Here is a 12277-nt window from a genome sequence, read left to right on the forward strand (position 1 = left end):
GTATTAAATAAGAACATTAATTTATTATTCTTATTTTTTTAAAATTTACAAAAATATCTTTTTATAATAAATCCAAGACACGCTGCATGCCTACTAACCAACTCAATATTAGTGTATATATTAGGATGATTCGTAATTAATTTGATTGTTAATTACAGGTAATTAATACAGATCTTTTTGTGGCATGGCAGTGGCAAAAAATATCTCCCCAAAATATAATTCTATATATAAATTGATGGCCAAAACTTGAAAAACATCAATTCGTCCATATTTACTAAAAAATTTATTATTCTTTTTATTAAAATTTACAAAAAGCATGCAAAATTAGGACATAAGAAACGACTACAGGACTGAGGGTAAGTGAACCATCTCTTTCTATATACTACCATGTTTTTGCATTCATATTGTAGAATACTAGAAATATTGATCAATAACTATGTAAGACTGTATTTTCTTTTTTACTACATATTTTGGATTTGAAGAAAATGAGAGAAAAACGGTTAGGAAGTGTGGGAGTATATAGTACTACTAATTTGGTAGACATTATCGTCTCAAATTCATACGACAATAATACCACTAATTACAAAGCTCAATTTGGTAGATTTGAATGAGACAGTGTTTTTTGTCTAAGCTAATTAATTAATGTGTTTTGAAGTAGTAGAATTTTGGATCATGTGTTTGAATACTCCATTAATATGAAGTGGAGTATTAATTGAGTTGATAGAATATTTGTAGAATTGATCACTTTTACTCCATTGTTTGTTGGTTGATATTGTAGTGTTATATATATTCGCAGATGGCGGAAGGGGTGGCCAGTATGGCTCTAAAAACCATTCAGGATCTGCTGTTAGAGGAAGATAAATTCTTAATAGGCGTGCGCAGCGAAGTGAAGACACTAGATGTCATTCTTAAGGAAATGAAATCTCTTCTGATTGCCGCTGGCAAGAGAGGACTCAACAAAGATATGGTTCGCCACTGGCTGAGGCATGTGAGGGAGATGGCCTATAGAGCTGATGATACCATTAGTTTGTATGCAGCCATTTGCGTTTCATCCAACAGAACCCTGCACCACAAATTCTCTTGCATCCTTACAGAGGGCTACTCTCTCCACAAGATTGGCTCTGAGATCAAAGAAATCAAATCCGAGATGGCAAGACTTAACTCAAGAATGGATCCGTACTGGATGCATAGAATCATTCAAGGAGAAAGCTCCGCTCAGCCTTCAATGCCGATCCTTCCCTTTGGGACTGAAGTTCTTGTTGGAAAAAAAGAAGAAGTGGAGCAACTTGTATCCCATTTAGTTGGTGATGAAGCAAACCCTGTTATTTCACTGTGGGGGATGGGTGGGATAGGCAAAACTACTATGGCCAAAAGAGTGTACAATCACCCCACCACCAGGCGCTTCTTCGACTCCTTCGCATGGGTTTGCGTTTCTCAAAAGTGGGACACCGAATCACTTTTCTTGAATGTCTTGAGGAATCTCAGCCCACTCCACAATACCTCGGGTTTGACCGTCCAACAGTTGGCCGATGAATTGCTTCTAGTACAGGAGGCAAAAAAGTGCATGATTGTCATTGATGATATTTGGAGTACTCAGGCTTGGCACCAACTTCAGTTTGCCTTCAGTCCCAAAACAAAGATTTTACTGACCACGCGTATTCACGGCGTCGCAAATGTTGGATTTACAATCAAGGCTCGCCTCCTCACCGACGACGAGGGCTGGGAGTTACTTAACATCAAGAGGAATGCACCTATACCCACCAATGTTCCAGGTAAATTATTTAATTCATACTAATGTATTAACATCAGTTGCATGGGAATTACTCCTTAACAATCAACTTTCTTTTTTCCTACATGATATCACTCACAGCTGAAGAAAATAATATGCTTGAGAAAATTGGGAGAGAAATGGTAGCCAAGTGTGGGAATTTACCATTGGCCATTTCATTGCTTGGCGGGATACTGCGTAACAAGAAATCAAGTGCAGAGTGGAAATCGGTTAATGAAAACTTAAGTACTGAAAATCTGAATGATGAAATCCAGAGAGTGTTGCACTTAAGTTATCAAGACCTGCCATATTATTTGAAGCCATGCTTTCTCTATATGGGTATGTACAAGGAAGACGAGGTCATTCCGGCAATTGATATATGTGTGTTGTGGATCGCACAAGGCATGATCTCGCAGCCGCAGGAGAATCGCGGAAATGAAATGCCGTTGATGGACATAGCACAACGCTACTTGACTGAGTTAGCATCTAGGTCGGTTGTAGAAATTACACGTGATGATCCTATTCGTGGGCAGACAACTAGAATGTGTAAACTCCATGACGCCGTGCGAAAGATGTGCTTGTCACTCGCAATAGATGAAGATTTTGGCTTGCGCAATTTGGATTATGAGGGTGGACCATTTAGTGGTTTCTTCCATGACAGTTTGTCACGTCGCAAAACACGCCATTTGATTGTTTATCTGAAAAGCAGATTAGAAGAAGAAAGCAGAGAGCCCGCAGTCACCTGTGACCAAGATACCACCAAAATTGTGCGATCTCTACTTTTCATCAATGACATGGAGGGAGTACCTCTAACTCAATTTCCTCATAGAATTGTTCGTTTGAAGGAATTCAAAGTGCTCAAAATGCTATCTATTTGCGGATTTGTTTTTGAGGGTAGAAAATTGCTAAAAGAGATAAGTAAACTAGTCCTTCTTCGGATTTTACGCTTGCGCGATTGCCTGTTTGACGAGCTACCATCGTCCCTGAAAAATTTGGTGTACTTGCATACACTGGATCTATGGAATAGTGGGAACGTCCTAATACCGAATGGTGTTTTGGATAAAATGTTACGGCTAAGGCATTTGATCCTTCCAGTATACTATGATGAGAACTTAGAGGATTATAGAATGAGTTTGGAAGGTCTTGAGCAGCTGGAGACACTTGTAGGCTACAACAGTTTGGTGCACCAACTCGAATCCCCAACTCAAATGACCAACCTCCGACATTTTGAAGGCATAGTCCACGATAACCAAAGCTTGTCGGATATCATTAACGCATTTTGTACAAGCTGGAATCATTGTAAATGTGGTGGACTTAGAATCAAACAAGGCTGCCATATTTCATCAGAGGAAGATTTGATGATTTTCAAGAAAGTGTTCAAACTTCACAATTTGTATATCTCTGTTCCGATAGAAAATCTGTTCAAGGAGTTGGAAAGTGAAGCATATACCTCAAATCTTCTTAGCTTAATCTTGTCCGAGAGTAATATTAAGGAGGATCCAATGGAGACACTGGGAAAACTTCCCCATTTAGTAGATCTGTGGATGACTGAGGCGTGCTTTTTGGGGGAAGAAATAACATGTCACACGTCTTCCTTTCCGTCTCTCAAAAAGCTTGGAATAGAAGAATTACCAAACCTAAGAGAGTGGAAAGTAGAGGAAGGAGCCATGCCCCTCGTTTCTAAGATTCGTATCCATGGCTGCCCTCTCTTGGAGATGGTTCCGGATGGACTCAGGTTCCTCAATGCCTTAACAGGCCTACAAATCAGTGGAATGCCTCAATTAGGAGAACGAGTGAGCGAAGGAGGTGAGGATTTCCATAAAGTGCAACATGTTCCTTCCATTGTGATCAGGTATGCTTCTTACTTATTCAAAGCTATTAGCACTATTATCCCATTTACCTATAAATTACTAAACACCAACTATGATTCTGTTCCTCATTTCTGGTCATAATCATTCTCTGATTTTGCAGAAATTGAACTCCATTTCAAGTGAAACAGCATGAAGCTCATCCTTTCGATGGTTGTGTGTGATTTGCTCATGTCTTTTGAATACTAAAACTATATGTTGCTGCAGCCGTTGATGATTGAGCAATACTCTTATTTGTATTTTGGATGCTCGTTACTACGTTTCATTCTGAACTCAATTTGAAATTGAGTGATCCTATCTAGGTAATCGTTTGTCTTGTCTTTGAATATTGATACTTGTTTCTGCTCTTTATGACAATGCAATACTACTTATTATATACCTGTTTTGTGGGTTATTCTCAGTGTGAAGTATCAGTTTCTTTATGTAAACTCACTGATCTTATCTCCGTATAACTGCTAATATAACCCCTTAGTTTTGAGTCAAAACTGAGTATATGTTGTCGTTCATGGTGATGATTCTTGCTAGTTTTTTGTTATGTGTTTGGTCGTCGAATTCTATCAGGTAAGCATGTGGAAATATGGTTGAAGCACACTAATGTTTTTGGGGGATTGGATTATATATGAAATTTGGGCTGATATACAGTTTACTGCAATCGAAATCTCAAGGCCTTGGTGATATTTTTTTTTTTGTGTTTGATAAATGTCAAGGCCGAAGTTACTCATTGTATGTTTTTTACGGCTTTAGTTGGTGGTACAGTTACTGTTCGATGGAATGCTTAAACGAATTCAAAGTTTTGGTTGGTTTCCTCTTGTTTTGAGTAACCCAATTGAGATGGCGCTTGCTTGCGATCTACATTGCTAATTTGGGGTTAATGTTGGAGAATTTTAGCCAAAAATCGATGGTCAAAACCTTCTAAATTAAACATTATTGTGGCCTTACCCAAAACAGATCATAATTTTTGGACCCTAAAATACCAAAAATAAGATGTCTCGGGAATTTACTGCTTTAATTAAAATGCAAGCTTCTCAGACTAACTTTACAATGCATGTTTCAATCTTTTTTTATGAGGTGTCTATCTATCTCAATATTTTTATTTCTATTATGTTGGATAGGATTTTTCAAGGACAAAAAATTCCCTTAAAACATGTCCTCGATATGCTAGTTTTGCGACCATGATTCACGACCATGTGTATTTTTGCTTGTTTTCAATTTACCAGCCTAGTTTTGCAAGTAGGTCGACTATTTACTTCTTTTGATTAATGAAAAGTCATTTTAAATAATATTACTAATTCTTATTTTTTGTTGAATCAACTTTTTTATATGCATTACATTAGAAAAAATATACTAGATGGATTAATATAGTGTACATTGAATATTTATTGTCAAATTTAATTAAATGAGAATAAATAGAGAATGAGAAAAATGAATAAGAAAGTAAGTAAATAATTAAAAAGAGAAGAAAATGAGAAGCAAGTGATAGGATGAGAGAAATATTAAATATAAAACCTAAAATATTTTTAAAATTAAAAGTAATAAAGAGATAGAAGTCTTAAAATAGTACTACAAAATACTTTCTTAAGTTTTTTAGGCCAATTCTATAGTCTTTGAAACGGATTAGAATTTTATCAAAATTTATTAATATTGTTCCAACTTGCACAAAAATAAATGAAACTTTGGGATATTCTATTGTAAAAACAAAAATTTTGTACCTCAAACAAACTTTTTTGGAATACGTTTGAGGTAGTGTAAAAACAATTCTTGGCAAGATTCCGATTTAATTATTATTTCCATAAAGATTCAGTACCTTAATTTCTGGTTTGTATAATTGTACGCATTTCCCTATTAATTGAAACAGATTTGTAGCCAAATTCTTTTATTCCAAACCATGTAGATTTTCCCTGCATGTTTCTTGAAGTTTCCGCCTCTGTTTTAAGGGAGTTTTTCGGATGCGTGGGACACTCTACTACTACAATAACATAAATCTACCAACTTTATTATTTCTTCCATCTATGGAAAAACGTCATCCGAGTTGGTGTCTTATTAAGTAAAAATGCCAACCAAGGAGGTGTTTTCCAATTTATTTTTGATTTTATGTAAATGTAATATTTATTGGAACACTTATATTGTAACTATGGCATTCTATGGCTTGTTAGACACGAAAATGGATAAGGAAAAAAATTATGCCTAAAAACGCCAACCCGGTTGGCGTTTCTTTACAAAATGATTCTTCCCGTCGATTTTTTAAAAACCGAAACCAAGTGTAAAACGCCATCCCGGCTGGCGTGTTACTAAAAAAATGTAAAATATATCTTAAACACGCCATCTATGTCAGCGTTTTTTAAAAAAATAAAACATTAAACGCTTGAAACGCCGTCCTCGATGGCGATTGCGTTTTATTACAGAATGGCGTGTACTATATTTAAGTAAAAGAATACCGAATTTCATAAATTAAGTCATAGTTCGTTGATAATGATAGTCTAAGTTATATAAAGTTTCAAAGTCCTCAACAAGAAACCAGTCAAATCATTTTTGTACACTCAAAATTGCATTGCAGGTAGAGAGAGGGGAAGAGAAACGGATGTTGCAACATGCTGTCCAAGTATTTTGTAAGGCCATCCGCAATGCCGCCTAGCGCACCGCCTAGCCGAGCGCCGGCGCTAGGCGGTCCATTGCAACCGCCCAGCGGATTTCGGAAGTCAAAACCGCCGAGCGCTGGGCGGTTCCGCGGCGCTAGGAGGTGCGCTGGGCGATCCGCTCGGCGCTATTGCAGCGCCCGGATCGCCTAGCGCACCGCCGAGCGGATTTTTTGATTTTTTTTTTAATTTTTGAAGCACTATATATACGCGGTTTGCACGTCATTTTCATTCGCACCACTTGTTTTAACTAGTACTCTCTCTATCTTACATTCTGTACAAGATCAACACCGAGAAATGGAGAATACCAACGAAGGCACTCCAGTGACGAGTGGGGCTCAAACTCCCTCGGTCCCCGTGGGAGGTGGATGGGGTCCGATGCCAGGGTACTACAACATGTACCCGTTGCAGAGGATGATGCCCGGGATGGCAGCCGGGGGGAATATGCCCGGGATGGCAGTTGGGGGAGTATGTCAGCGTGTCAGGGGTACCGGGGATGCAACCCAATATGCAGATGATGCCGGGGTGGGCGCCCGGGATGCAGATGATGTCGGGGGGGTGCCCGGGATGCAGATGATGCCGCGGGGGGAAGGGGGGACGGCGATGCAGCCCCCGACAGGGGGGTACCGGCGACGCAGGGGACGCCGGGGGAGGGGGACGTCTATCGCCCCAGTTTTGATTTTTCGGCTGCTTCTTCGCACATATCGACCCCAACGGATGCGCAGTTCACGCAATTTGAGACTTTTTCCTTAAAGGAGTTGGAGTTTGATATTCTCGGAGTTCCGGATACTCCCGTTCAAATGGGGGGAGCAGTGCAGGGTCGTGGCGCCCCAAAGAAGAAGGGCAAGGGGAAGAAGGTCGGGGAGTCATCGCAGCCGGGTGAGGACGACGGCTCGATACGGAGAAGGTGGACGGATGCAGAGAACGTCGTTCTGTCTAGGGCGTGGATGAGTGTTTGCGACGATCCTCTCGTTTCTAACAACCAGAGGATCGTCAACTTGTGGGGCAAGATAGCAGCAGCCTACCAGAGATTTTGTCCGGAGGGGAGGTGACGCAACGGGGAGGATTGCCGGAAGGGGTGGGACCAAATCAGGGCTGTCGTCTCCCGATTTTCTGGTTTGTATGCCAACGCCCTCCGCATGCAGAGCAGTGGCCAAACGGAGGAAGACTGCAGGAGGATAGCGGAAAAAGCCTTCCCCCAGCCCGGGTTGTATAAGGACTTCACCTACTAGAACTGATATCTTGTGTTGAACGACTCCGGGAAGTTCCGAGTAGGTGTCGACGCTGGCTGGCCGAATAAGCAACGACTGAACTATACCGGTGATTTCAGCGGCAGCAGCGGTGGTTCACACGACCTCCCCGAGATGGCCCAGGAGGTCTCGACCCCTCGTTCGTTCGCTCGCCGAACTCGCCCGGTTAGGCACAAGCGGACTCAACGGGAGGTGAGGGGGGCAGCCGGGGGTTCACATGTCACGACCGCACTTTCTAAGGATAGAAGGCCCGGTTGATCGCGACTAGGGGAGGATGAAAGAAGCGGGGAAGAAAGGGGAATACTGTGTCACAACTGAAACTTGAACCGAAATAACTCAAATAGTATATATCAGAGTGCATGATACAGAGTGCAAACTCGATTTTTTTACATTGCAGCGGAAGAGTCAAGAGTAGATGACGTCGTGTATGGAGACACGCCGCATCCGAGTACTATTCTTGTCGAAGGATCTTCATCGTCTATGCTCAACACCGCCCGCCGTCATCACTGCTCAACCTGCACATTTTTAAAACATATGCAGGGCTGAGTACTTGGTGTACTCAGTGGACACGTGCCGAAATATATTTTCATAAAAACTGATTATGTCAAGCCACTCTTTGAGTGAACTCGGGGTTTTAAGAAAAGTCCGAGAACACTAAAACATTTTCCTTTTCCTTTTGCAAAAGCGATCTTTCGATCTATTTTCCTGGAACATATGCCATATCTGACTAACTCCTGGGGAACGGAAGCCCACTAACCTCCTCGTGAACAGAATTCACGAAACTCGGTGAAACGGAATGTATGGGCTTCAACCGCTTACAAACCCGAATTCACTAACTCTTGGTGAAACGGAATGTATGGGCTCACCCCACTACAAACCCGAATTCACTAACTCCTGGTGAAACGGAATGTATGGGCTCACCCCACTACAAACCCGAATTCACTAACTCTTGGTGAAACAGAATGTATGGGCTCATCCCACTACAAACCTGAATTCACAAAACTGAAACTTCTGGTCTAGTAGGGACATCGTCCTTGCTAGTCAGTCGGATAGGCAACGTTCAAAACAAAACATGGCTTGACATAACCTTTGCAACCTTATTTTTCTCATAAAACCGTTTTTTAACATAAACTCATCTTTTTTTCATCAAAAGCCGAACACATAACTTTCAAAACTTCCCTTCTTTTCTCGTAAACGTATTTGGACCGAAACTTATTTCTATCGGTCAAAGCCGAACTCAAAAATTACTTCTATGAAGGCTTCATTTTCCTCGTAAACATTCTTTCAACAAAACTCACTTCTATCGGTCAACACCGAACTCAAAACTTTCAAAACTTCCATTTCCTCATAAAACACTCTTGAAACATAAACTCATTTTTCTATCGGTCAAAGCCAAACTCAAATATCAACGAAGGCTACACTTCATAAGCACTCGTAAGGCAACACATAACATCATATAAATCACGTCACTTTCACTTTATGTAAACAACACTTTTCATAACACTGCACATCAAAAAGCAAGCTCGCACTTAACATCACATCTTAAATAGAAGCCAATAAAGTACTTTTCATAAAAACTGCACTTTAAACATAAAGCCCGCAATCATATATCACAATAGAAAGCCCGTAAAATTCTTTTCGTAAAAACTGTGATTTTAACAGAAAGCCCACCTCGTTCGCTTAAAACTCCTTAACTTGATTTTTCCTGACTCCGACCTTAGCTCGCGGAGATAACCTTTTTGAAAACAACACAACTTACTAACAAGACTTAAGAAAATTCTTAAACTTTTAATTAGAATTAGAATTAGAATTAGAATTAGAATGCATGCCCTAATTAATCATGGCCCAAGAACTTAATTAGAATTCCGGCTCAAAACTAAATTAATTTCAGCCCAAGCTCCTCCGTAAAATAATTCCATTCGGCCCAACTGCTCTTCTCCTTTTCTAAGAACTCGGTCCAAATAATTTATACGGAAGCAGCCCAACTGTCAAATCTTCTCAGCCCAAGCATACACCATTTCCGGCCCAAAGATCAATTACTACAACCCAAAGCACAATAAAATTCGCAGCCCATCTTCTTACTTTAATATGCACATTCAATTAATGCATTTAGGCCTATCCCCTTTTCTCTTAAGCAGGCCCAAGTGTGAGGAATATTAAGAGGCCCAAAGATTTAATCCACCAAGAGTTATTATACTCCTTCCACCATCGGCACTTCTTCCCCAGATTCATTTTCCAATTGAAATTCCTAATCAAAAGAATAGAGAAGCAGCGGTACTCCCTCTCCTCACCTCATCTCGTCGCCGCCTCTAGCGAATTCGCCACCGGCCCAGCGTCGGACATCTCTCTCCCTCATCCTCTATTTCACAAATTAAACTTCTCCTTCCAGAAATCCAAATCCCTAAATTTGAAATCGGAGAACAGCGACGCCTTCCCTTCTCGGTGAAAATGCCACCCTCTCGATGGAATCCCGGAGTCCCGTCGGCACACACTCCCTCCGTCGGACACTCTCACCGTCGAGCTCATTCCCCGGAAGGCAGCGACACCATCGCCCTTCTCTCTATCTTCACTCGGCGCCACCGGCACCAGCAGTGCCGCTGTTCCGGCGGCTCTCCGAGCTCCGTCGTCACTCGACCCTCGCCGGACAGCCCCGTATGAAAATAAGCTAAGCCCTCTAACTCCCATCATTCAGTTCATTATGTTGAGTTCTTCTTTGGGCAGTAGCTTTGTGAGATTATCATTTTTGTATTTAATCAAAGCGGTGAGGTTCCATATGGTTTTGCTACTGTTCTTGGCCCATTTATGTGCTAAAGCTCTAAGAATTTCTACTTTCATGGGGGTTTCTATAGCAATGATTCTATGTTCTTTGAGCCTAGCATGATGTTCGAAACAATGCAGAGAGGGTGCTAGTGTATTACCTCTTTCTCGACGACTCCTTCGAACGCCGGACTGCCCTTAAGCTCGCCGCCACTCCTTCCTCTCTTGCTGCACTTCTTGTGATTTGTGAATTTAGAGAGAGGTGTGAGGAAGGAGGTGGTGATGGGCTGGTATTTATAGCCAAAACTTCTTGGCATTTTGTGTCTAATTTGGGTTAAAGATTTCCTCTTCTTTTTTGTTTTGGGTTTAAAGCTTCACTACTAAATTGGTGTAATCCTTGGAAAGTGATATGCTATTTCGGGGCTGCTCCTCAGCTCCCTTTCGAGCTTGGTGATACTGCTATTCTTACTAATTTGATGAATGTTGGGCTGTCCTCCTTGGCATCTTGTGCCTGCAAATCTTGGGGGCAAAGACTCCTATTTTGGGGCTGCCAGCTCTATCTCTTTTTCGGACTTGGCACAATGCTTCTTTACTTAATTTGTGCAAGTCTTGGGGGTTGATTGTAGGCTGACCTTTCAGCCTTGGATATGGGGGATTTACCTTACTCTTTTATGTATGAGCTCATCTCCTAACCTCATTTTTGTGATTAATCTTGCAGGTATAGCTGGCCATCTCCTTGGAGCTTTGTGGGTGTTTTAAAATCGAGAGGGAAGAGAAGATGACTCATGCTCAAGCTTTCCTTGATTCCATTACCATTTCTAGCTAGAGTCAAACTTGTAGACTTTGTCCTTTAGAATAGCTAAGACATAGCTATTCATTTCTTGTGTATAATTAGGTGTGGAGCATTCTATTTGATTAATTGGCATTTCTTCTTTTCAACAATTGTAGTTCATAAAAATTAAATTCCTTGCACTTTAATTCCAAGTGTTTCTTCGTCCAAATTTTTTTTATACTCCAAAAATCCGTCCACGAAAACTCGGGGTGTTACATCACAGGAGGTCCAGTCGGCATCCCCCTTGGCCAATCCGCAGCGGATCTCAAATTCTTCGCGCGTCAACAAACGCGCAATCAGATGGTCAAGACGATGGCCGAATGGCGGGTGGCGGTGGACCCTGTGGAGAAGAGTTTGCTTCAAACATTGCTCATGAGCATGCAGGAGGATTTGGAGGCGGCACGGAGGGAGACCGGCGGGAGTAGAGGCGGAGGCGATAATGGCGACGGAGGCGGAGGCGATGGTGGCGACAGCGACGGAGGAGACGACGACGGAGACGAGGAGTGAATTATTGTACTTTTTTTAATTACTGTAGTTTTTTAAATTATTGTACTTTTTAAAATTTTAATAGTATTATTAATGTTTCCCATATATGTCTCGTAAATTAAATTTCGTATATTGTGTGATTGTTAATTATTTCATTTTTATATAATTGTTATTAGTGATGCGGCTAGTGATGTGGCTAGGCTATGGCTGGGCTATTTGCTTGTTTTGATGATGTGGCAGGAGGATTTTTAATGTTGATGATGTGGCAGGAGGATTTTTAATGTTGATGATGTGGCAGGAGGAGTTTGTGGCTGGGCTATGGCTGGGCTATTCCTATTGTGGATGGCCTAAGGAATTAATCAACAACGATACATTTTCAGAAGTATGCGGCCATTTAACCAAAAACAAAAATTATACTAATTATAAATAAATGGTAGAATGCACATCCTTATCATACCTCTCAATTACTCTAACTGAGGGTTCAGTCTCTGCTCGAATTCGCGCAGCTTTTCCCTTTTTTTTCTTGAAGAAATTGCGAATAGCTTCAACGAGCTCGAATGACTTCCCCAAAATGTTTGACAAAATTAATGAGGCTTGGAAGAAGACGTAGGAGAGGTTGTAAATAACTTCAACGAGCTCGAATCCGCCCGCTTATCCCACTCACTACAAAAATGTTATTGGAA

At 41.1% G+C, this 12277-nt stretch overlaps 1 protein-coding gene and 1 long non-coding RNA gene across 2 annotated transcripts; one reads left to right on the forward strand and one right to left on the reverse strand.

Annotated features, from left to right (window-relative positions):
- The first annotated feature begins 770 nt into the window (after window positions 1-770).
- Window positions 771-4804, forward strand: LOC121782706 (putative disease resistance protein At1g50180). Its single transcript, XM_042180658.1, has 3 exons — window positions 771-1772; window positions 1871-3620; window positions 3740-4804. The coding sequence occupies exons 1-3, from the start codon at window positions 797-799 to the stop codon at window positions 3744-3746; spliced, it is 2733 nt and encodes a 910-aa protein (XP_042036592.1). The 5' UTR covers window positions 771-796; the 3' UTR covers window positions 3747-4804.
- A 3036-nt stretch (window positions 4805-7840) lies between these two features.
- On the reverse strand, window positions 7841-11345 carry LOC121782716. Its single transcript, XR_006046447.1, has 3 exons — window positions 10438-11345; window positions 9191-9254; window positions 7841-8034 (listed from the first exon to the last, which is right to left on the reverse strand). It is a non-coding gene; the product is annotated as an uncharacterized LOC121782716 (long non-coding RNA).
- Window positions 11346-12277: the final 932 nt, after the last annotated feature.

The sequence above is a fragment of the Salvia splendens genome, chromosome 2 (assembly GCF_004379255.2).
Source record: "Salvia splendens isolate huo1 chromosome 2, SspV2, whole genome shotgun sequence".
NCBI lineage: Eukaryota > Viridiplantae > Streptophyta > Magnoliopsida > Lamiales > Lamiaceae > Salvia > Salvia splendens.

What these genes read in the sequence shown, in the direction of transcription:
- LOC121782706 (XM_042180658.1), top strand. Translation starts at nt 797, where the DNA reads ATGGCGGAAGGGGTGGCCAGTATGGCTCTAAAAACCATTCAGGATCTG. An exon ending in TATACCCACCAATGTTCCAG is followed by an intron (nt 1,773 to 1,870) that starts GTAAATTATTTA and finishes TATCACTCACAG; the next exon opens with CTGAAGAAAATAATATGCTT.